Source organism: Perna viridis, chromosome 13, assembly GCF_037379345.1.
Source record: "Perna viridis isolate PV_CMFRI_1.1 ecotype Kerala chromosome 13, ASM3737934v1, whole genome shotgun sequence".
NCBI lineage: Eukaryota > Metazoa > Mollusca > Bivalvia > Mytilida > Mytilidae > Perna > Perna viridis.
This window is the reverse complement of record NC_142457.1, coordinates 25431809-25457848: the sequence shown is the minus strand read 5'-3', so window position 1 is coordinate 25457848 and position 26040 is coordinate 25431809. Positions and strand designations below refer to the sequence as shown.

The 26040-nt window shown below is 33.6% G+C and overlaps 1 protein-coding gene and 1 long non-coding RNA gene across 2 annotated transcripts in view; one reads left to right on the top strand and one right to left on the bottom strand.

Annotated features, from left to right (window-relative positions):
* LOC148600091 (uncharacterized) overlaps positions 1-26040 on the bottom strand; it is a 51917-nt gene that overhangs the window by 11194 nt on the left and 14683 nt on the right. The gene's annotated exons all lie outside the window — the stretch shown is intronic.
* LOC148600092 (atrial natriuretic peptide receptor 1-like) lies at positions 1134-11957 on the top strand. The gene is made up of 8 exons (XM_088557011.1): positions 1134-1297; positions 1858-2007; positions 2931-3054; positions 4769-4837; positions 5536-5710; positions 6241-6339; positions 8548-8639; positions 10554-11957. The coding sequence occupies exons 1-8, from the start codon at positions 1218-1220 to the stop codon at positions 10896-10898; spliced, it is 1134 nt and encodes a 377-aa protein (XP_088413137.1). The 5' UTR covers positions 1134-1217; the 3' UTR covers positions 10899-11957.

The window sequence follows — 26040 nt, the reverse complement described above, 5'->3', positions numbered from 1 at the left end:
TTAACTTGGCAAAGCCATTTAGATTTAATGCATTACCTAGGCAACAAAACATTTGTTTTCAGAGAGTCACAAAATTAGATTATTCTAAACTCGAAAAATAATTGCAAGTACCAGAGAATGACACTAGGGGTCAACACAAAAGGTCGAGGCAATTTGATGTGATAACCATTATATTTGTTTTCAATAGCCGATGATGAAAGGCATTAGGAATAAGCATCAGCGAAATCAACATAAAAAGAATAACAATACTTTTGAGGGTTTAGGCTTCTATGTTTACTTCATTTTATGAAGTACAAATTCACATAAAATTCAGACACTGCCAATGCTAAAGTAATTCATGGGTTTACAAAAACACACCAAACAAATAAAGCCTTTTCAGTCATATTTTCACTTAACATTAATTATTCCTCTTTTCAGATCTGCACTTACAAAATCATATATTTATTTCCAACTTAAACCAACCAAAGAAAAAAATCAAGAACGGTAACTCTAGCAAAGTGCCAATATCATGTACAATCTATGTGATTTTCCGTTTAAAAGCGCAACAACCAAATAAAAAACTAAGACTTGTTATGTGATCAGTAAATGTTTCTGAACCAGAAATTAAATTGAATTCGGTGGGTTTTGGACATGTATGAATCACCTCCAGTCTGATTTTTATAAATACTGCTACTTAAGTTGTCGTCTTAAGCTATCGAATTCATAAGAATCACACAGTCAATTATTTTTTCTAGACGATATATCGGCAAAAAATACAAAAAAAAACGCAGCAGTGGGATGTTTCAAAAAAGAAAATCCAAAAACATGGCCTAAACGTGAACAGATCTACATACACAATGTAGCGAATCGAATAAAAAAGATTACAAATAAAAACTGCAGATAAGGGAGACAAGACGTAATACGAAAAACTAAAGCACTAGCTACGTAAACTCCCACAAGAAACGAAGTGACATCTAGTGCTCCGGAAAAGTAAGCATGTCTGTTCGACCAGCGGCATCCCCCATATTGCAAGTGAGTATAATCCAGTAATAATCTCTGTGACATACGTTTTAATGCAATAATTGTTGTTGGTTTGGATTTGAATGATTTAAATTCATATTTTGACCCATTTTATATTTATTTTAGACGTTATAAGTAAAATAAAAAATGGAGGAACACAGGTTCCATTCCGGCCACAGTTGCCCTACGATGTTGACCATCTAAAACCAATTGAGCTAATGAAGGAATGTTGGGATGAAAATGTGTTTAAACGACCGACTTTTAGGGTGATTAAGAAACATCTGAAGGATTTAACAGGGTAAGAAAAATGTATATACTTTTAAGGTCTGTACATATTTCTGATCAAGTTTATGATCACAGTTATTTAAGGTTTAATATTGTATTTAGACGAAGTCCGTATTAAGAACAACTAAAATGAAGTTTTTTTTATTTAATTACAACTCGGGCTTCGTTCAAATAACTAAAATTACGTTGAAAATTACGGGACGATGCTTATTGTGAAGCTAAGCGAAGATAATACCAAATTCTTAGATTTTTATATTTCAGATATGTAGATTTATTTAAATACTGACAATGGCAAATTTGCAACTAAGCATCAGGTGTCCAAAAGAAAAAGGGTATTGAGACTGTAAATTGAAAGAAAATACCGGTATATACCGAGATAAAATTCTCTTTTGGGTGGTAAGCCAACCTTTCCCGTTTCCCATTGCCCCTTCTTCATACCCAATTCTTCATAGCCCCATTCCGGCTATCACATTCTTCTTTCACATTCAAAAGCACCCGATTCGTTATAAACATGGATTATGCATGTTTAGGTTTAAATATTTATTTAATACAATATTTTACATTTTGTTTCAGGATCTCAAAAAGCCACAACATCTTAGATTCCCTATTGCGACGTATGGAACAATATGCAAACAATCTGGAAGATTTAGTAGGCCAACGAACTGAAGCTTTTCTGGAAGAGAAGAAGAAAGCAGAAGAACTATTAGACCAAGTCCTACCGAGGTATGACATAATTAATAGGATGATTAATTGAAAAGAGTGAATAACCAAACAATTATCACGATTGCCGAAGAACGCCTGAATTTAACGAGTGTGCGGAACTTGTTCTGCGCACGACTTAAATCTTCAAGCGTTCTGGGCACGAATGATAATATTACAGTTATTCACGACAACCAATTGATTATCCTATTTATTATATAGATTTTCTTCATAATCTATCGATATGTTCAATATGAATTTTTAGTTCTGTGATTGTCAGGTTGATATCAGAGTTGTGACGTTTTGGCGACAGAAAGTGCGAGAGGGAATTGACCGAATTCATTTCACAGTATGAAATGTATTAAACTGGGAACATTCATTAAAACACTGCTATCTATATAATAATTGAATTTAATTTATTTAAGGTGCTAACACCGAATACACCACTAAAAATAAAGTGGACTTACCAAATAAGTTATGCGATGAGCGCGCAACATAAGTGAAACCGCATGAGTTATCGTAGCGATTCGTCATATATTTTTTATATCCACTTCTTATTGGTTGTCCTATTTATTCTATCAATCAATTCGTTGTTTTAGACATAAAAATTGATATTTATGTTCGCGTAAGGATGAATAACATAGGTGGGTGGAAATAATACGTAGGGAAAGCAAACAATAAAATAAATATTATTTTTCGTAAACAATTGAAAGAGTAAACAAGGGAACCAAGATTCGAGCGGAAATCATAAGATTATAAGACTAGTTGGGGAAAACAGACTCTTAACAAATACATGCAAAAACCAAAGTAACACGTACAAAGAAACAAAAGTAATTGAACTATTCGGACTCCACTACAAACTGAGAGTAGATGAACCGGTAGAGTATTTAAGAAGTTAAGAATACAAAGGAGCTAAATGATCCTTCTACATAAAACTTAATTTTCAGGAGTGTGGCAACACGATTGAAAAATGGACAGCCAGTTGACCCTGAAGCATACCAATGTGTGACAATATACTTCAGTGATATTGTTGGTTTTACATCCATATCAGCAAAAAGTTCGCCCATTCAAGTATGTATCGACGTGATATATACTAGATGTGAAAAGCCATATCAACCCGAGACTCCTATATCACCCAAGGGGTGAAATAGGTCGAGTGTGGATGTTAAATGTGATACATATTTTCGCCATAACATCACAATTTTTAAGATTTAGTGACTCTAGCCAGTATAAAAATATGTGGTTTGCGGGCGGTATCCTTTATGAGATTGACTCAAGTATTTCTAAATTTTTTATTAACAGAATTTAATGCAGACTTGCCATCCTTTCCACTTCCTGACTTTGTTTTGATATAAAAAAGTATATATATATATATATAAACGTCTCAGAATGTGACAACTCCATTCACTACACTGCTCCATCGGATCAAATTGATACAGGGAAGATATGTAGTCTAGGGCGCTGAACTTAGTGCAGGCGGTATTGCCATAGATGTCACATCGGTACGAGTTCGAGTCCCGCGGAGGGAACGACCAAAAATTTGCATCGCAAATTTGACAGTTCTAACATCGTTGGGAATTTTTCAGACCTTATATATATATATATATATATATACAACGTCTCAGAATGTGACGACTCTATTCACTACACTGCTCCATCGGATCAAATTGATAAAGGGAAGATAACGTAAACTTATAGAAGGGTCTGAAAAATTCCCAACGATTTGCGAAGCAAAGTTTTGTCGTTCCCTCCGCGGGACTCGAACTCGTACCGCCGTGACATCTATGGCAACACCGCCTGCACAAAGTCCAGCGCCCTAGACCACTCGGCCAGCTAGGCTATATAAAAATATAGCTTTCGCTGGCCGGGTCATTCCTCCTTGTAGGATTAATCTAGGGCTGTAACTTAGTACACGATGTATGGTAGTACGGGACAGTTCATCTAGGTGTATTATTATCTAGGTATAATATTGATTTGTTGTGACATGCATCATTAATTTGATCCTCTATCCTACATTATAACACCTAGATGAACTGTCCCGTACTACCATACATCGTGTACTAAGTTACAGCCCTAGATTAATCCTACGAGGTGGAATGACCCGGCCAGCGAAAGCTATATTTTTATATAGCCTAGCTGGTCGAGTGGTCTAGGGCGCTGGACTTTGTGCAGGCGGTGTTGCCATAGATGTCACGGCGGTACGAGTTCGAGTCCCGCGGAGGGAACGACATCTAACATCGTTGGGAATTTTTCAGACCCTTCTATATATATATATATATATATATATAATCAATCGTCTACATAAGTCAACAATCACTCTTACGGGGTGATGGATCGTTAAAAACGATGCGAAACATAACAATAAATTAAATAAACGTCTAAATATATTTAACATCACCAGAAGATGGTACAATTTACATTTAATATTTATATATATAAAGACCCCCTTTGTTATTTTCATTCATGCTCCTTACCATTTGCTTATGTGTAGCTTTGATAAAGGTTCAATCACCCACAGCGTACGTGATTCAGCTTCTGAATCTGTTTTGATCTTGAACTTTGTGAGTTTTATGCTCGTAAAGTTTTGTGAGTTTTATGCTCGTAACGTTTTGTGAGTTTTATGCTGATAAAGTTATATGAGTTTTATGCTGAGGAAATATTCAATGTAAATTTTACCATCTTCTGGTGATGTTAAACATATGTAGACGTTTATATATATATTAGTATTTGCTTTATATATAAGTAATTATTATTTACCATATTACGGTTTCGATTATTTCTACAGGTTGTGGATTTATTGAACGATCTCTATACGATGTTTGATGCCGTTATCGATAGTTTTGACGTTTACAAGGTAAGTATTTTTGCATATATTTTAAAGGTCAAAAATGTAAATATGAAACGTTGCAGCGTTCATTTTGCACAGTTTTTTTTAATGATTTCTCGCAAAAATCTTTTCATGGATAAAATGGGTATGAAATTTCATAATGGTAGCAATATTTTAAAAATGGCTGTTAGATATAAAAGAGTAGCGAGTTCAAAGTCAATTATTTTTTTTCAACTTTCAAAAGATTATATGTTTTTAAAGTTATGCAGACAATCAACAGTCAGTCGAGTAGATTTTTAAATAGGCCAATTGTGTAATGAGTCATACCGGAAATTATCAGAAAAAAGCCATACCATCTTAGGCATAAATGTGGTCGACTATCTGGAAAAGCAAAAACTTAACCCTACGTCAGATGTGGGTACATATGTATGCTTTTTATGAGGTTTTATGAGATAAAAAAAAGGCAAAGATCTTAATTTTCTAAATCAATTGAAAAATCGAGAGTCGGTTTAAATATGCTTTTGTCAAGTTTTTGTATCCTTTATTTTTATTATTTATAATTGAGTGTCAAATTTTAATTCTTACAAACACTTTGTGTGCATATTAATAGATGAAAAATCATGATCCAGGTGACTGGTTTAATTCGTATATTATACGATGAGGGTATGTGAAAGCTTTGGCTTAGACTGATTTAGCTTGGAATATATTCGGAATTATTCTTACAGGTGGAGACTATTGGTGATGGATATATGGTAGTGTCAGGCCTGCCACAGCGGAATGGAGATCAACACGCCAAAGAAATCGCTCAAATGTCCCTAGCTATACTCCAGGAGATCAGAATATTTAGGATTAAACATTTACCTGACCTGGCTCTTCAGGCCAGGATAGGTGTACACTCGGGTAATTCAAGTTCATTTTTAGGAAGGATGTTATAAAAAGTAATTTAAGCTGGTTATTAATTGGAGAGGTGAGGTGTTCACAAAGGTAATTTAATCTGTTTATCAATTGGAATGGTGTACAAAAAGGTAATTCAAACTGTTCATCAGCTGGAATGGTGTACACAAAAGTATTCTAAATGTTTCATCAATGGAAATGTCCACAAAGGTAATTTAGACTGTTCATCAATTGAAATGTTCTACACAAAATATGTAACTCTGTATCTTGTTTGATTTAAAAACGTTTCGCACTTGTTTTTTTTTATATTTTATTTATTTTTTTTATTTTGTTTTTGTCTTTGTTTTGTGTTTGTTTTGTTTTGTTTTTTAGTATTACATCACAACAAACAAAGTTATACCTGCCTTACTACCCACACAATCAAGATAGCTGTATTTCCTTTTCCCATAGTGAATTCGGATAATGATATACTGGACAGTAATAGAATTGTATTTATCTAAGAAATATGCTATAAAAGTGTTCATTTGCCTTCCTAGGGCCTGTATGCGCTGGAGTTGTTGGAAAGAAGATGCCAAGATATTGTCTTTTTGGAGATACAGTCAACACAGCCTCGAGGATGGAATCGCATGGTCAAGGTAATTATAGCTAAACAATATTTGTTACTGAAAAGGATAGAGACAGTAAGCCATTTAGATGGCTCAAAATTTTTAATGTAATGCAGATGAATTATTCTTATACCTAACAAATTTCCTGATTGCAAAAACATTTTTATTTTATGCATAAATTATCACGATATTTTGAAAATAATTTGCAACAATAAAGTTCAAAATTATTCCATAATGTGAGCTGAAATTATTGCAAATTTAATTAAATCGTATTATACGCAATAATAAAAACGTGCAATACATTCTATATTTCATTTTATGAATATTTAAAAAAAAATATTTTAAGTAGCACTCCAGCTAAGAATCATGCAAAATGTGATTCTTTGGTAAAAAGCCTATATATTTTTATTTTTTATATTTTGTTTGAAATGTCATAGTAAACAGAAATTAACATGTGGTTTTTCATGTAACCTATGCTCTTAGGAGATAAAAAGTATATAGAATGCACTGTAGATTTCAAAATTAAGGGAGATAACTCTGTAAATGACACTAAATGAATAATTAAACATTTCATAGTATAGACCCATAAAACAACTTAATTACAAAAATAAAAATATGTAGCCTTTTTTGGGATGTATTACATTTTTCACATTCTTACAAAGACAGCTACTTAAATACATGAAGATGAACGTTTACTTTCGAATTGGGTTCTTGCCTTTTTATATGTAGTAGATTTATATTGAAAAAAAATTCCACATACTAAATACAAATATATAGCCTATTTCCTTATGACAGTATTTTTGCATACTAAAAAGCAATTTTAATGCGGGGATTGCTAAAATGAAAGAGGAATCAAGGGAACCAAGGTTATAGTGGTAATCAATAGAATGTAATCAAGAGACAAATACCAGACATGGAAAACAGACATACACAACAAAGAACATAAAGTAACTAAAATCATACATACAATGTAACAAAAGCAAATAAGCAACTCTAACTCCACTAAAAACTGGGAGCATAGACCGGTAAGGTAAGCGTCCTCTGCTTTTCTAGAAACACCCGCCGAGTTGTTATTATCATATAAGTTGCTTATTAGAAATGTACAAAAATAACTTTCTTTCACTACTGCTGTTACAGTATTAGATTTACAACTTGGCTAAAAGGGTATGTAAGTCTTGTTACGTGACTCTGTCTTTTCTTGAGAATGGGTCCTCGTCTACCGTTCAAATGCATGGAGAGTCGTCATTAACATATCATTGGGTTCAATATTAAAAGTAATATATTTTTTCTATGCAGATACTGTATTACCAGTATGTGCAATACTCTCACAATGTTTTTTTTTTCATTACAATTCCTTTTCAGATATTCCAAAGCATTCATATCTGATTTTAAAGCAAAAAATTAGACTGATATTATCTCTAGCCTAATTGAATGGTTTCAACCAAAGAAAGATAACTATTTTTCGACACAATATTTTCAAGGGATAAACACTATAATATATCTCTTGAAGTTTTGACGGTGCTCTGTTCTAATCTGCCTACAATGACGAGCGTAAGCATGCATTGTGGTTGAGCAAGCTCCGAACAACGTCCGACGTTCAAAATTGACTCTAGACGCTGCAGAGTCCTCTCAGAACATGCAAGTCTCGTGTGAATGGTTTCATGCGTCGTTATCCGATTGTCAAACGACGTATAGTTCGAATAACCCCTGAAAAGCCTGTATGCAGCGGTCAGTAAGAGAGGAAACCAACGTCTGTCTCAACGTAGAGCTTGGTGAGAGAGGTGTTTAAACTATGAAATAACAGATATCGTCTGCACTGGACATTACATTCTACCTTATTGTAACAGCCAGAACTTACCATAGAAGACAATAGATATACCGGTTATCGTTATTCTTCCTCGTGATCAAAACGGAAGATGTTGATAAATAAAACCACAGTAAACTCATTAAAAACACTATTTCTTAAATAACTGTTACTAAATGTGAAATGGAAAATTTATAAAACCAGAAAATAAACAAGTCGAGATATAGTTTCATGAAAAGACACAACAACAAACAAACGAAAAAAAAATACGCAATTTTTACTATTCAATTCCATTTTGATGAGGTGAAAACACATGCGTTTGCTACTATCAATATATTCTCCTTAAAGCCTTATTGTGCACTGATATCTCGTGCTAGAAACATTACTGCTTGTATGATGCGCTAATATATACATACGGTTTTGTCTCGTTTCAGCCATGAAAGTTCATGTCAGCCCTCAGGCTAAGGCTTTATTAGATACATTCGGAATTTTCTTCCTCGAATCTAGAGGTCTCGTTAATATAAAGGTTAGTAAAGGAAAGTTCGAATATACAATTTCAGTCCTGTTATATATCAAGTCATATTGAAGATATCTGCCCCGAATCTAAGAGGTCTTGTTGATATAAAGGTTAGTAAAGGAAATACACCGTTACAATCCTGTAAGATATCATGTCTGATTGAAATATCTCCCTCGAATATCGAATAGTGGGGTCTTGTTAATATAAAGGTGGGTATTGGAAAATAACGAATATACCGTTTCCACCCCGTAAGGTATCCAGCCTAGCTTCATCTGTGCGATAAAAAGACGAATCCGTCAATCAAGGTGTGATATACGCCAATAACTTCTTGTAGTAATAATTGATGATATCAACAAAGGCTCAAAATATCCACTGTACTATTTTGACTACTGATTTTACCGATTGTGACCGGCGATAATTTAATGCTGCCCCTTTGTATTGAAATGTACCGGAAATAGTGACCTAGTAATATCAATTATTTATATACTCCATGTGCTGGAGTTATTAGTATTGTGCCATAATCATCAGGTTTGCCTTAACAAATTTTAATTTTAACGTCCTTGGTTATCTGTGTGTAGGTCCAGGTCTAGATATGAAGCCGACGAATGTGTATCGGTTTTGTCTGATTTCAAGTTCATTTTGGAAAAATCAAATGAAACTTATACTTGGAATCCGTATTATTCATGGGTAAACAGTCTAATGGAGCACCTGTCCTCCAACTCAACTAAAATATTGTCGACATGAAATTCCGATATTTCACCAACATCAGACTAGAAGTATTTCTTGTTATAATTAGTAGGGGAGTTATGTGCATACTTAAGTGTAAGTCCCTGTAAGAATCAGACAGTGGGTGAAACACGTGTGAAAAAACTCCATTCTGAAAGTTTAGTTTGACTATTTGCACCATCAAAATCAAGGAAAAAAAGACAAGATTTTCGATATCGCGTTGGTAAATTAAGTTATAATTTCTGTGAAATTCACTGAATGAACTATGTCAAAATCCTATTTTTTCTAACATTCTATTGAAAAATTATGTGCATAACCAGTAATTTCAAATAGAGACAACATTCTTGAGTGAACTTACATTGTCAGATCTGTGGAGTTTGTGATTTTTCCCATTTCGCCTGATTCTTACAAAAACTTACACTTAACTACTCGGTGAAAAATAAGAAACTTGTAAAAATCTAACACTAAGTGTATAATCACTTGATAAGAAAAAGGGTTGAGGTCAAATTTTAGAAAAAAAAAAAAACATTACCACTGTTATTATTCACGGTTTACAAATCTGATAATCCTACGTCATTACCAAATTAGCGTCAGCAAAGTCACAAATACGAAGATTAAATGCAATCCGCCGTTCTTTTTCTCTCATAATAGCATAATAATGTATGTTTAATCTCTCAGTTCGCCAAGTTTAAACTTATACTCTAATAAGACTTCAAAAGAAACACATTTGTCACAAATTAGGAACAATTCAATAAACAGAATATTGGAAGAAAACCAGAACAAAAACAAAAAAGACAAAAACAGATAAACGGTATCAAATGTGTAAGATGAAATCCGCAAAAAATTTGGGCATGGAACATTGGGTTGGCAAGGAAATAAGTCTTCAGTGCTTCTAGAAACACCGTCCAAATTGGTAATGCCTAATGCCTTTTCCTTGATAAAGGATGAAAGACTCTGACGAATGATAACACTAGAAATATATGGAGTGTCTTTTTGAAATTGAAATTCGGAATATGTATAATAAACTACGTTATGCCTTTTTCTTCTGCTGTCACTTCGTCAAGGTCAAAGAGTAAATTGATCATTATGTCTAGTGTATTGTTTGTGCAAGGTTTCACTCAATAGTAAAATAATAAAAGTCTTTGAATAAAATGAAATGCGAGAATGTTAATTAACAAGTGCGTTTTAACTTTTTAGGGAAAGGGTCAAATGGCTACATTCTGGCTTAAGGAAAATATCTTCTCGATACGAACAGAAAATCTAGTCAATAGTAAAGAAAATATAGCCAGACGTGGTTCCGAACTACCAAAGGAAACCAATGAGAAGATGGATGAAGAATCTGAGAAAAACGAAGAAATAAAGAGCGAGTCGTCATTAGATGACGTTTTACTGGGATCTGACAGTGGAACCATTGAAATATGTAGCCCTGAGAGCAGTAAAAGTAAACTCTTTGCTAAGAGAAATGAGTCCAATAGTGCAGTGAAAGGGTCGCCTCGACCCGACAGTATTTATAATCTAGTATTTAACGATATCGAAGTTTAATGTTGAAGTAGTGTTATTTTTAATGTTATTCGACTTGACAGTGTTCAAATGTAGTATTTAACGATATTGAAATTTAATTTTGATGTGGTGGTATTTTGAATGTCGTATGGTCTCACAGTGTTTTGGTATTCTTATGTAGTAATTTTCATATTGGCTAAGTTATAGGTCCAAGGTTGTCATATTGGCCTGAGGCAAATCCGAAGACCAATATGACGAGCCGAGGACCTTTAACTCAGACAATATGAAAATAATAAAATACAGGCGACTTACTCTGTAGATATTCTCTACTTAGGCTTGTCTTTAGAGTAAGGTTCTATTGTTGCAATGAAGACTTTTATGTACTCCAAAATGGCCGTTAAGGTCTACAGATTTTGTTTCATGCAGTTTATAAAAGGTGAGGTGAAAGGTCGATTATTTGCAGTAAATGTATCGTAACATCATAATAGTTGTTTGTTGACCTCATCTTTTACTTCATTGGACTTGACCAAACTTCATACTAAACTTAAGAAGATAAACCTGGGGTAAGGGACATAAATCTTCAAATCAGTGATATGTTTGTATCATATACAATTTCACGAAAGCCTTTCAAGCTTCCCTTTGACACAGAATGAAATCAGACGAAATTACTTTGATGCTTACATAAGATGGGTATAAAATGGTGAATACAAACGTTCCAATGATTTGTAAGAGTTGTGCCCCTTACCCTACTACCTCGACAAAATCAAATAATCATAAATTTGTCTTGAAAATTGTGTAGTTTTCATCGTCACCTTTCAAAAATCTCTTAGGTTATTGGAATGCTTGATGGTAAGTCTAAAGATACTGGCCTATTCTAATATTGGTCTCGCAAAACCCGTGCCAATACGGAAAATCCGTATTGCTTTGTAGATTGTCCTAATGGCCTAATAGAATGAAACTATCGATGTGGCAGTTTTATCCGTATTAGGTCAAATATACTTTAGTTAATTAACAATTACACGATATTTATGTTTAATAACTATGTGTCGGTATTCTGAATGTTTTACGACCTAGCAGTGTTTATAATCAAGTATTTAACGATTTTGGAGTTCAATGTTGATATAAAGTGGTATTATATTGATTGGTGTACTGTCAACGTTTACTTGTATAATAAGTTCCAATGGAACGTTTCTTATTGAATATTTTAAAACGAAATTGTTAGAAACATTTGTTTTATTAGGTTTATTTCGTTAGAAATAAAAACAGATGTTACAGTCAAATTTCTTTGGGTACTTATAACCGTAATACCGAGCACTGTACAAGTGGCTTACTATAGACGTTCACTCAAACCGGAAGGTATAAGACAGGCCCTCAGAAATGGGTCAGGGAATTTAATTCAGAATGACAGTAGCCTTTTAATTGGTTTGAAATTAAAATATACAAGTCAAAAACAAAGAAAAAAATATAAAAGAGTTATTTACAGTGTCTAGATCCGGTACGATTTTACACATGCAAGAAAAATGCATACGAGCGATGCTCAGTTATTGGCTGTGCCAAAGTCTTCTAATTTCTTCTATTTGAACTTGTGTTATGGGAGAACTTCTGTTTCATGACTGTACGAACTGATAGTGTTTATAATGTACTTTAACCAGTTGTGTAAATTGTGATTAAAACTGTACATTCAATACTATTTATCCAGAATTAAATTAGAATTGATAACTGAACCAATACGGAAATATAGACCCAATAAGGAGAAACAGGATCAATATACTTTAACAGGCTGAATGCAGGCATGCTCAATATGGATATTATACTTCCGGTCGTCAACAAATAATAGTAGGTTATGATTCGGTATAAAAATTTGAAATCATTAAGCATTTCTTCATAAACACGATAAACGCAACTGACAGTTCCCAAGAAAAATTTTAATGTCGAACATTTTTTAAAACTCCATTTGTACTTAAATACAGGTTGGCGTTTCAAAGAGTTTGGTGAAAACATTTTATTTGTTTATTCATAATACAGAATATATTCAAAACCCTAAGATATTGAATAAATGTCCATGACACAATGATCCAACCAAGTACTAAACTATGAAATTCAACCAGAGAAATCTACATCATATGTAAACACAGTAATTTCGTATATTGTATATTGCCATTCTATAACCCTATAGTATTCAACGATATTCAAGTTTAATATTCAAGACAAATATTGAAGTGGCGTTATTTTATTCAAATACGCTATGGATTTTTTAATATGAAATTGTCTACAGTTTTTTTTTATTCTCTTGTTCCACTGAAACTTACACCCGACGTAAGAACAAATCGACCCTTTCGTGTTAACTCTATGAATATGCTCAATATACAATTCCCCTGTAAAGGGCTTGAATTGAACAAATGAATTTTCCTCGCGAATGTGTATGTTGAGCTTGATCCACGCATATTCATCGGCAATCCCAAAGTAAGCACGAAAGGGTCTATTTTTATCATAATCACCTTAAAAATAGCTTTAATAATCATTTCAATAGACGAGGCAAAAATTAGGAAAAATTTCTTTTGACCCCTATGTTCTGTCTTTAGTAAAGGTGTCCGTGTTTTTGTATCGGATCACCATGAAATGAGGCTCTGTTGTATCATTCCTGTTAAGTTTGAAAGAAATCTTTGATGAAGTTTCAGAAGAATTTTTAAAATACCATGCAAAAACTAGAAAAATCGTCAAAAAATTACTATTTCAGGGGCTATAACTCCAACAAGAGTACATTTATTTTCTAAAAATAGATCTTTTATGCTTAATATTTTTACAATTTAAATCAATCAACAATTTGATAATTTAATTCCAAAAAATCAGAAAAAAGCTGAAAAAATTGTCAAAATGACACTTTTAGGGGCCATATTTCTTTCAATATATAAACGTTATTCTGAATAAAATGATAATGATTCAAATGGTATAATTACTTACTGACTTGGCACAGTTTGTTAGGTGAGCGATTCAGGCTCTTTAGAGCCTCTAGTTGTTAATTAGAGGAACGTATATACAGTATTTCCAAATAATGTGTCCTAAATAAACATAATATAATTTCTGCATATGGTCCTAAGGTGTATGGTAAAAAAATGCAAAGAGGCAAAGTTTCGTACTGAGTTTGGCAGAAGCAGAAATAATTAATACAGATTATCTAACAAATTGGGGTTTAGTGGTTTTCAAGTTGTTTCAAGTTTAATATCTTTTGGTTCTTTAATAAAACTAAGGGGTTTTTAATGTCCTAAACTACACTGTCGGGTCTTGCACGGACAGTTCTTTAATGTACTGTTTTTCTTTTTATAGCATAGGGTAAGTAAGTCTTGTCACTTGTAACTTCGTCTTTTCAATAGAATGATTCTAAGCTACCATTCAGATTCAAATGCATGGATTTCTTTTATTTACAGAGCATTTAATTATTAAAGGAAACAAATATATCTGTGTAGGAGTAATCAAGGGAACCAAAGTTATAGCGGTAATCAAAAGAATGTAATCGAGGGAAAAAGACCAGACATGGAAAACAGACATACACAACAAAGAACATAAAGTAACTAAGATAATACATACAAAGTAACAAAAGCAAATGAGCAACTCGGACTCCACTGGGAGCATGGAGCATGTGTACCGGTAGGGTAAGCGTCCTCTAGAACATTGGTTCCCTTGATTACTCTTGCAATATACATGTTTAGTATTTTTTTTGTATTTATTCAATATGGTGGAAATCACAACCCCAAAACCAATGATTTTTTAGGTGACCAGCCGGTCCATATATTGCAATTTGACCCGAAGTAACTTGAACTATTAATGATTTGCAATATTATTCTTTTTATATGTACAAAATGTATATAGTTTACTCTGGATCGTTTATGTAAAAAGAAAGATAAAACATACAGAATTTCCTATATTGTGACGTCACGTTCTTAAATTGAAAATGAGGCAGTCTATATAATAATTTTTTTTCTTCGGGTCCATATTTTATACTTATTGTTTTGGTATGAGGAGACTAGCAAGTTTATTTTCCCCAAGTTAAATTATCATACCTCTGTATATAATTCTATACGAAGTTTATGGGAATAGGTTTACTATTTTGAAGAGTAGCGCACCAAAACACTTGGTATATTGTACTTATAATTGGTATTTCAATAACATTTGTAAAACGTCGATTACCTTGGTTTTCTGTGTCCTTTTAAGCGGCAAGGTATGATTAAAAATGCGGGATCCGGAATGGGTTGATAATAATAGCAACCTAGAAACCCCGAATCCTTACCTGCCTTACAATCATGATGTTCACCTTTAATCTCGATCATGCGCAGATATTCCGAAGCTTTACACCCATTCTGTCACACTCGGTGCTAAACCCCACCCCTTTATGCAAATTAGTACAGCACACCGGACACAGTTTCTCGGGTTTATAATGAGTAGTTCTCATGCCCCTGATTTTTTTACATCCTGTATAGCAAGCCTAAAAGATAGCGGATTGGTACTTTCTAAATCACGAAGCGATCACAGGTCTGCGGAAAAAAACTGGTAAAGCAGAGCTTATAAGTTAGCGGAGAGATACAGAGTAAATCATGAAGCAGTTATAAGTACGACTGTAGAGGAGATTGTTTACTCACCTTCAACAAATTTACAAGCGGTTTCTAGTCCTACACCGAGACCAAACCCAACTTGAAGCACATTATGATCAGGTTCTATCTGGCATAATGTTGCAGCATTCTCTTCTAATACGGAGTTGTGCTTGATAAAAAGCTTAATCCATACAAAAATACTACTTACGTAACCCTTTTTGGATTTTGAAATGTGTCCTGTTAAGACAAGCGTTTGGCAAGGTTCAAAATACATTCAAATTAATTCAAAAATACATTACAAAATGTCCGGTTTAAACAGGTTTTCGGATTATTGGAGGGTGTGTTTAGACAGGTTTGAGTGGTGGGCTTGAATTCTTCTTGTGTAAAAGAAATCAAGGGAACCAAGATTCGAACGGAAAGCAAAGAGAAATATATTCCAAACGGGAAAATATTTCTCATATAACAAAGAATATGTAATAACTAAAATTACTCGTATACAAAAAAAAAAAAAAAAAAGTAAATGAGCAACCTAGAAGCATGGACGATGTGCACCGGTAGGGTAAGCATCAACTATATTCTTCTAGAACAACCCGCCGAGTTGCCCATAAAGTAGACAAATAACTAAAGAAAAACTATGACACGGAGAACGAATCGGTTTTCATGGGAGAATGGACCAGGTGCACAGGTAGAAGATAGTTAGCTTAACCTATGTATATGGTGATGATGTTGGCTATGAGATGTAACTCTCTGAAGCACGTGTATACTTTATTTAGATAAAGATATCATAAAAAATAAATACTTTCCATCTTTCAGAATAAAATAATGATTCCACCCGTGAGAACCATCATCGCTAACCTGCAAGTTACCTATATCGCGTCATGTGTGCATAAATGACTTTTTTCACTGGTAGCAGTATCCAATCGTCAAATGATTTTTTTATTATAAATTTATCCAGTAGTCAAATAATCAGTGGTCTGGGGTTTCGGGACTTTGAGCTCCCTTTTTTTTGATGAATTTTGATGTTAAAGTTGGACAAAAGATGAGCAAATGATTGCCCGCTTCCCTTTAAAACTTTCTGAAACCCTGTATAAGTATAACATCGGGTATAAAATTTCATAGAATTGAATATCATATTCAATGATCAGTCATAATTCATTAGGCACGGCGTATATTCTATTGAGAACAAAGCTCAATAGTCGTATTCTATTAATCAAATGATCGCCTGGCAAAGTGCACAATGTACATTATGGTTGCATCAATTAATCAAATTATCACCTGACCGACAAAGTATGGTTGCACCGGGTATATTCTATTGAGACCAATGCTCGCTAGTCAAATTCCGTTAATCAACTGATCACCTGGCAAAGCACAAATGCGCATTATGGTTCTACTGAGACCAAGGCTGACTAGTCAAATTCCATTAATTAAATGATCACATGGCAATGTACATCACGCATATTAACCGGGTATATTCTATTGGGACCAAAGCTCACTAGTCATATTCCTTAATTAAATACTAGTAATCGCCTGGCAAGGTACACAATGTACATTATGATTGAGGCCAAAGCTCTCTGTTCAAATTAAATTAATTATAAGGACATAATTATGATTAAATGATCACTAGTCATATTCCATTATAATCAAATAGTCATTTATATTCCATAATCCAGCGGTGGGTAATATTTTTCCATTTTTATTAAATGATAAACAGTCATATTTCATTTTTTACAAATAATCATCATTCACTTAAATTTTTCATTAATATTAGCAAAGATTGCCTGGAGTTTAAGTCGTTTGTCCTCCGTTATGTCTTTCATCTTTACATCCTTTAACCCAGTGTTTTACAGTCCTCTCATAAATCGGTCTGGGTCAGTATTTCCGTACTTCAAAAACCCTTTTTCTTCTGCAAGTTTTAGGTTGTCCAATTTTAAAAATCGTAACCTTTACTGAACCTGGTGGCATAACCCTGTAGAGTTCATGACACCCGGCTTCAAGGTCAGGCCAAAAATAATAAGAGTTACAGTGAAAAACTCGATCAAATCTATTACTATCAAACGGTAAGTTATCAACACTAGCATTCACAATCTCTACTTTTTCTAATTTGTGATGCTAGTGTTTTCAAAGCCACTGTTATCATAGACTTTTCCAGATCCACCTATATTAAAAAAAAGACATACACCTAAAAATGTAGGTTAACTAAGTCTAACAAAAGACTGACATTTCTATATTGTAACATTTTTTTAATTATCTAAAATTAAACATGGCTAAGACACTATCATGCAGATCCAACACTTGGCCGCAAAACTTGTTTGTAAGGTATGTATGTATGGGTGGAATAAGTAGCTCAAGCTAGCGAACAATAAGCCCTATCAAGCCAGCGAACAATAAGAAAGCGCGGGAAAGCTCCAATATCTAAAAACATAGAACATAACAAACCCACTACGGACGTTGCCATTTTATTTCATATTATTTATGTATCATTGTATAATTTAGTAACAAGATTTTTGACACTATTTGTACACTATATTATGCACGTACTTCTAATGCATTTCAAAATGCTTTATTACTGAGATTGATAACTTTTTAATATCAAAATAAATAATATTTTGAATTCATTCATTGACGTAAGATATTAGTTTGCATACTGATATGATTAATTAACTTATTTGGACCCTGGTTTAGGGTCCGATATGTAAATGTCTGGATATGACATTGATAACTCTGTCAACTTTAATTATACAACTCAATTCAGTTACATATAGAAAGAATAATGTTAAAAATTAAAAAAAATCCGTTCTATAAAGATAAATAAAATAAATTATATCCCCTTTTTACAAAAACACACAAACAAGAACATACAAAAACAAAACCAAATGAAATAACAACAAATTATGACCCACCACTGTTAAATTTCACCCCTCCTCGAAATAACATTCTATAAAATGTAGTTCGTAACAAAAAAGAAAATCATGTTTTGGGGGATCCTGATTGTGGGGGAAGATCCATATGTGCATACCAGAAATGTGATGGTTAACTTACCAATATATTGAAAATTCAGCCCTTAATTGTTCAGGAGTGCATGTGAACCCTTCTAATAAAACTGGAAATTCAAAGTTGGCAAAAAATTCATGAGGGGGACTTCTCTTCAAGGGGTCATGAAAAATTTCCTACGGCAAAGCTTTTACAGACCATTCAGGGTTGGTAAGTCACCATACCAGTAAGTTTACTACCAAATTTCCATTGTGTGCATATGAACCGTTCTCGCAAACTGGAAATTCAGTTGGCAAAAAAACTCATGAGGGAGACTCCACTTCAAGGGGTCATAAAAAAATTCCTACGACAAAGCTTTTAGAGAACATTCAGGGTTGGTTAATCGCCATACGGGTTAGTTCATCTCTAAATTTCTAGGATCCATATATGAACAGTTCCGAAGAAGTCTCCTTTAAAATTTGGCAGCTTATGTTTCCCAGGGGACCCTTTTTGAAGTAGTTATAAAACATGTCGTAGCTTTTAGCTTTTGTGGACAATAAAGGGTTGATTTTGCAATATTTTTGGTTAGTTATTCTCCCAATTTCTAGGATGTGCATATAGATAATTCTCAAAAATCGCCCCCTCCCCCTAAACACACACCTAATTTTTCTCTTTCTAGTCATGAATTAACTATTTATAGAAATTTAACTGTGACGGGTAATTATTTCTTTTTATTTCTTCTGTTTCTAAATATGCTTTTCTTTGTCTGTTTTGACAAAAAGGAGGTGGAATGTGTTTTTGTATCTATATAGAAGTGGAATTGCTTATTTTCAACATTATTCTTTCTTTGTGTAACTGATTTGTGTTATAAAATTAAAGTTAACGGAGTTATCAATCGATCAGATCAACAAATGAGGGCACTAACCCAGTGTCCAAAATAAATTATATCAGTACGAAAACTACTTTATGAAAACTACTTTCCAACGCCTATCTAGGAAAAGGTAAATAACTAATGAATTCATTTTTTCAATCTGTTTATACATGGAAAATAAAACATACTAAATTAGTAAAATAGTAATTAGTAGACTCAACATTCTGTCGCCTTTAGATCCATTAAATGTTAAGTCTAGAAGCTAGACTGAAGCTAGCGAACAATTGCTAGCGAACAATTATAAAGTCATATCTGATAACCAAAAAAAACGAGGTAAACAATAACGTACCATCGAATTTCATTTCTTTTAAAACCGAATAATAGAAACATTTTAATTCAACATTATCTGTCTCAAAAATGAACGATTCAACGCTAAATTTAATGAAGTGCCTATAAAGCAAGGGGGCCTCACTTGGACCAATTTTAGAGGCCTTTCTTGAAAAAGTGCAAGGGGAACATGGGGTATAGCGTTGTAGAGAAGAGCCGTACCGATCATTCTACGTCGGAAAAAGCAGAGGTCAAGTTCAATTTAGTGAAGTGCCAGTCGATGGAAAAATTTTTAACTATAAAACAGGGGGACCTCACTTCGACCCAATTTTAAGGGCCTTATTTGAAATAGTGCCAGGGGGGCATGTGTTAAAAATGCCCAATATTTTGGGAACTGATAGTCTTTATGTAGGCCTAAAATCTCAGTTCCAAGATGGGCTTAAACCAACAACATCCGTTCATCATGAATGGGGAACATGCGCAATTAAGTTTTATTAGATAAAGACATATCGGCGGTACTTAAACAAACAGCTGTGTGTAAAATAAAAACAAATACATGTGTGGTTATCTAGGTAAATATATGCAGACGACTTTTAGAGTTAATTATTGCTTGCTACATAAATAATTAGTTCTTAATCACCTTTTCAATTGAAAAATGAATTATGCCTTTCCAATTTTATTAATCTACATATGCTTTAACTAGTTTACATCATATGACCACATGTTATATGCCTTTCTTTTTAGCACTTTCATATCTACTTGTCGCCTTGGATTTTTAGCATCTTGCACAGTTTTTCTTGATGTTGCTTCCCTATTCTCGTGTTCATTCCAATCAAGATAGCTAGATTAGTCCGTAGTATATAAACTTGCTGGGAAAAGGTTATCCTTTTGTCATGATACTGCAATATAGCATTGTTGAAGCTTTCAACATAATAACTCTCCATGCGGTGAATATAATGTACAGGTGATTTATACAATTGAGTGTTCATTAACGCTCGTCCAAGTAACATTTCTGCCTTTGGATCAGAAATCACATCTTTTGATGGCTCGTACTTCAGTTCTGTTTTACATCTTGATAATTCACTGCAATTTTTCATTGCCCAGTAAATGTGAGTCTTGATGCTGGCACTTGTATCTGCTAACTCGGGATGCCAAGTTTGCCCCTCTTTGTACTTTGGCCCTGTGCAAATTGATTTAATTTCCTTTGCAATGTTTTTTGTTGCATGCCAAGTATCATTTGTAGATTAAGTATCCATTCCATTGCTCCTTATGAATTTGTTCACACTTGTATTTCTGTCATGACAATGAACACAGATTTTTACTTCATACTCATCATGTAAATTGTTAAAATACTCGTATATTCTTTCTGTTCCAATCAGTTCGTGTTTCTGTGCACTTGGACAATCAACTTTAGAAATAGTTTCGACATGTAACACTTTGTGAATTCTAGAACCAAGACATACAACTTCAGTAAACATGGAGTTCTTCCTAGTTCCATGCCTGGCATCAGTAACAATGTCAATGCCGTCTTGAAGTTCTTCGTAGGAAGCAATTTCTTCGAGAAGTGCTGTTTTACATGACTCATTTACTAAACCTTCTACCACTGGTGAATATTTTTGAAATATTCCATTTAGGGTAATTTCGCCAATACGTCCAATATTTGAGGCCTGACAGAATCTTGAATACTGGTTTGGTAAAATATCAGACATAAAATCCATGAGCCATCCGAAGGTTACAAAGAAATTTGTCACCAAGGTAGGATGAAGAAGACCAAAGTAGATCATGCTGTTTGTCTTCACATCTAAGTTTACAAACTCCAACATGTCCTTTTGTATCAGTTGATTTGACAAATAGATTGCTCTTGCAGATTTTCCCGTGATTTGTTACTCTCTGAATGAGGTTTTCTATAGACTATTCACCAGTTATAAAAAGCTGTTGTTGGGATGCATCAATATCACAAGCTGTAAACGAACAGTCTAAAAATGGAACATCCTTTTAGTTCTCAGGATCCAACTTTTGTGTTAGTTTATTTCTCATATAAAAAGAAAATACTTCCAAAAGCATGTCTTTATTTGTTGTTCTATTAGGATTTCCACCACCCATGGCACACTTGATGTCATTGGCCATTTTATATACGTGGTCTTTTTGATCAATTGATTCACATGTAAAATTAATTTTTCCATCAATTGGTTTATTATTGTCTTTTGCGTATTTCCTTTCTTCTGGTCGTTGATTATTTTCATTATTTATATTAATATTCTGAAGAGGTAGTGCTTCCATGATGATACATTCATTTATTCAAAATTTCCCTCCTAACTGTGACATTTACAAATTTCCTACTAAAACATGGGGCCATCAAGGAATTTATAGTAATGCATTTTATCTATATTAATTGATGTATTTTGTCAGGATCATCATTACCTTTTGAAACATTTTATTTTTGACAGGTATATCCTCCCATCTGATTGATTGTTACAATGTTTTGAGGATTGGGATAATGATTAAAAATCTCTCTCCTTCTATAACCTCGTTGTCAAAGGTCATGCATTTTTGTTTTATTAGAGGGAATGATAGGTTTTGATTAAATCGCCTAAGAATAAAAAAAATAATCTGCCGAGAAAATAAAGTTTTACGAACAAAGATAAATAAATTTCTAGCATTGACATGTGGTAATCTTTGGTCAACAAGTAATTCATAGTAAATTTTACAGACTTTTACCCACAGAATAACCCCAAAATGCCCATAAAGTTGATTCTGACCTACTTCAGTAAATGACGACACAAAAACTTTGTAAAAGTCAGTGAAAATGGAAAATCTGCAGAATGCAAGTGTGCTTTCTTTGGCAGTTACTGAAGAACAAAGATTAGCTATACAAGCTTTTTTCAATCACAATAATTGGGATTTTAATTAAGTTAATCAGATGACAAATTGCTGTATTGAAGAACCAGCTGAAAACACCAACAGAAATGAGTCTGAAGAAAGACAAGTTGACCTGCACACTTTTGAAAGTGAGCCAAACCATCAGGAAGACATTCAGCATGAAGTAGATTGGGATATGTGTTTGGAATGTTTTTGTACTCCATGTGTAACTATAAACAGGCAAAGTTGGCTGTACTGCTAACAAGGTATATGAAGCATGCCTGTAACCACTAACTTGCATGTGCATTTGTTTACAAACAAAAACAGCTGATACCAAACTCCTCCCACTAAATTCAAAATCTGTACAAAATTGTGTCCATTTCAGATTTTTCAAATGTAATTTCTCTAGGAACATTGATCAAATAGGAAATATGCTTTCACAATTTATTTATTGTTAAGGTAGAAACATTTGAGACAAAGATTGTCAATAAAATCTGCTTCTAGCTCATGATATTCTAAAATTATATTTCTGATCTTAACCCTGCCAGTTACAATAAGATTTTTGAAAAGCAAGGGATGCAACCCTTATATACCCAGGAGGCTGCTGCTTTAAGGATATTGTTTCAAGCCACATACTTCGAAGTTTGTATATAAGTGGTACGGGGGGGGGCTGTTTAAAATTTTCCCAACGACAGAGAAAGATATGTTATTATGTTATAATTGTGTCATGACCATTTAATGAGAATGTGTTTGGACAATAAATAATTTGAATTTGAATTTGATATGGATATCCCAGTAATTAATTTGGGAATTGATAGTCCTCAAGTAGGCCTAAAATCTCATCCCGGTCCCAAAATGGACTAATAAACCTTGGTCCCAGCCACTGATTTCGAAGTTGGAACAGAAATGACAGGTTCTTTTTTAATATTTGTAGTTGTTGTTTTAATCGGATTTTTAATTACTTATTTTAGGTTTTTCGAAAGTGACTGAAATCATAGTGATATTTGAGATATTCTTTTTTTTTTTTACTTCTGTTTAGTTTTCTGATATATTTATGATAAAGCCACACCACCAATAAGAAAAGGTCAACTTTGTTTTTAAATTGTAGTTCCAAATATGGATTTTATTCGAGGTAAACGAAAATTATTGCGCGGGTAAAAATATAATCAAACCTCAACTTTCGAATATGTATTTAATTAGGACAATGCAGTTATAGATAAAATTGTGTAATAGATTGTTAGTTTGACTTTGTTTAACATTGATGAATAACTTAAATTCAAAACAGTATTTTATTTAACCATATAAAGATTATACATATTGTTGAATGAACGAACTTTTCATTAAAAAAATCAATATAATTGAAATGGTAACTAATAACTTAAAAAAACTCTAAGATAAGAGCACAATCAAGCCTGAATCACTCATGAAGTTCCAAATATCCACAATAAGTTATCATAAGGAATTTACATTATCTAAATATCTTCGTTACATGTAGACATGCGTTTGTTATCTTAAATGGACCATCACATAAATTAATATTCAAGTTACCGCTTTCTATATGGATATCTAATTTAATTGTGTGCTTCAAAACAAGTTCTCGTTGTGGTCTGATCTAGTTTGATTCTTCACATACATTGTGTAAAAAACTCGGAAAATTAAGAAATAACGAAAATTTCTTAGCGATTTCTTAACTACCACACCAGTGATTAAAATATCATTTGCATGCTCTCGCACGGACAATACATTTTTGTATAAAGCAATTATACAATTTACATGTACACTGTGTACTTCTATGAATATCAATATGAATTTCTAATTAGGCAAATTAAGTATACTATCGGAAAACATGGAAGGATTGATAAAAAGAAAAATATTTAAAATTAATTCTGAACAATTTGGCCACATACTTGGATATTTAGTTATAAACAGAACTATGCTAATACACTTATTTGTTATTACAATGAGTTACCAAAACAAAGGAAACCATGGATATCTTATGGTCATTGGTACATGTTTTTGGGGATGTGGCGTTGATCGTGTCAAGACAAGAAAAACAGCGTGTATAGTTTTCTCCATTTTTATGTTATGACGACGTCGCTGTCAGGGACGTCGACCATGGTTGCAATTACTTTAATGTCCCGCAACATTCATGACATTCTCCGGGCCGCGAAAATCAATCCTTGAATGAAATTACAAAGACTCAAATTAAGAAAATTATTTCTCTGAACTAAATAAAACTTTACCACTGTCTCTATTAATTAATACTTTGAACCTTAAGCAAATCACAACGAGTCCTCTACTTCCTTTAAGTCCAAAGTTTGATTTTCTGCTTGGCCTTGATCACAGACTGACGGACAGGTGTGAATCTTAAATTTTTGTCATCGTCTTGATTTTTTGTTGTTTCTACTGTATGCGCTTCGATCGGAAATCTGTCGTTCTGATTTACCTCCAAGGGATATAATTTGGTTATCGGGCGTGGTGTTATTCCGGTAATAGTACGCCCAATGGCTGATCGAACTAAGCCATCATTTCCAAAGTTGAGTTTTTCCACGATAAACGTTTTCCACATAACTCGGCGATTTTCTCCCTGAATTTGAACGATGTCTCCAATTTTAATCCTCACTGTTATTTTCTAAGGCAGTCAAATATTCTGATTTCCACCGACTCTAAAAGTGTTCTAACAACATACATCGTCTTTTTTACTGTTTCCTCACAGAGTTTGTATCAGATTTCATGTATTGTATATCTACATCATTTATAATCGGGTATGGAAGTACACATATTTTACGTCCATATAGCAAATGTGCTGGAGTTAACGGCTCGAGGTCATCTGGGTCTGATGAAACAGTAGTTTTCCTAATACTTTTGTCAAACTTGTCTTCGTTAATCCTAATCTTTCCCACCATCCTCCAAACCACGGCGCGCGTTTGGGGATAAATTTCCACTCTATTTCTTCTTTCGGTAAATGATTTTTGTATTGTTTCCGATTCGTAGATTCTTCGCATTTCTACTGCAGCTGCTTTGAATGGAGTTAGTTATCAGACATAATGATTTTTGGTGTTAATTTTCTGGTACAATATCGTCGGAAAGCTTGCAGAAATGCCTCTTTATATAGATTTTGAACAACTTCTAAATGCATTGCCCTTGTCGACGCACACGTGAAGAGACAAATATAACATTTGCTTAAAACGTTCTCCTTATTTCTTACAAATAAGGCTCCAGTAAAGTCGATACCAGTAGTTGTAAACGGTGGTGCTTATTGTAATCTTAGTTGCTGAAGAGATGGAGGGTCGGGAACTGGAAATTATCGTCCGGTGACCTTTCGAGAAGTTACACACTGGTGAGGTGTTTTCTTCACAAACTGTCTAGGTGCTGTTTTCAAAAAACGATTGTTGGACTTAAGTAACTGTTGCGTTTGTTCCTGAATAACAGGTTGTTTCATGGGCGTCTATAACAATAAGTTTTTTCAATGTATGGTTGTTGGGAAGAATGTACGGATATTTAATTGTGTCTGGCAACTGCGCAATATGTATTCGTCAACCACATCTAATAAGATTTCTGTTGTCGAGAT

What these genes read in the sequence shown, in the direction of transcription:
- LOC148600092 (XM_088557011.1), top strand. Translation starts at nt 1,218, where the DNA reads ATGAAGGAATGTTGGGATGAAAATGTGTTTAAACGACCGACTTTTAGG. An exon ending in TTAGACCAAGTCCTACCGAG is followed by an intron (nt 2,008 to 2,930) that starts GTATGACATAAT and finishes CTTAATTTTCAG; the next exon opens with GAGTGTGGCAACACGATTGA. An exon ending in CAGGATAGGTGTACACTCGG is followed by an intron (nt 5,711 to 6,240) that starts GTAATTCAAGTT and finishes TTGCCTTCCTAG; the next exon opens with GGCCTGTATGCGCTGGAGTT.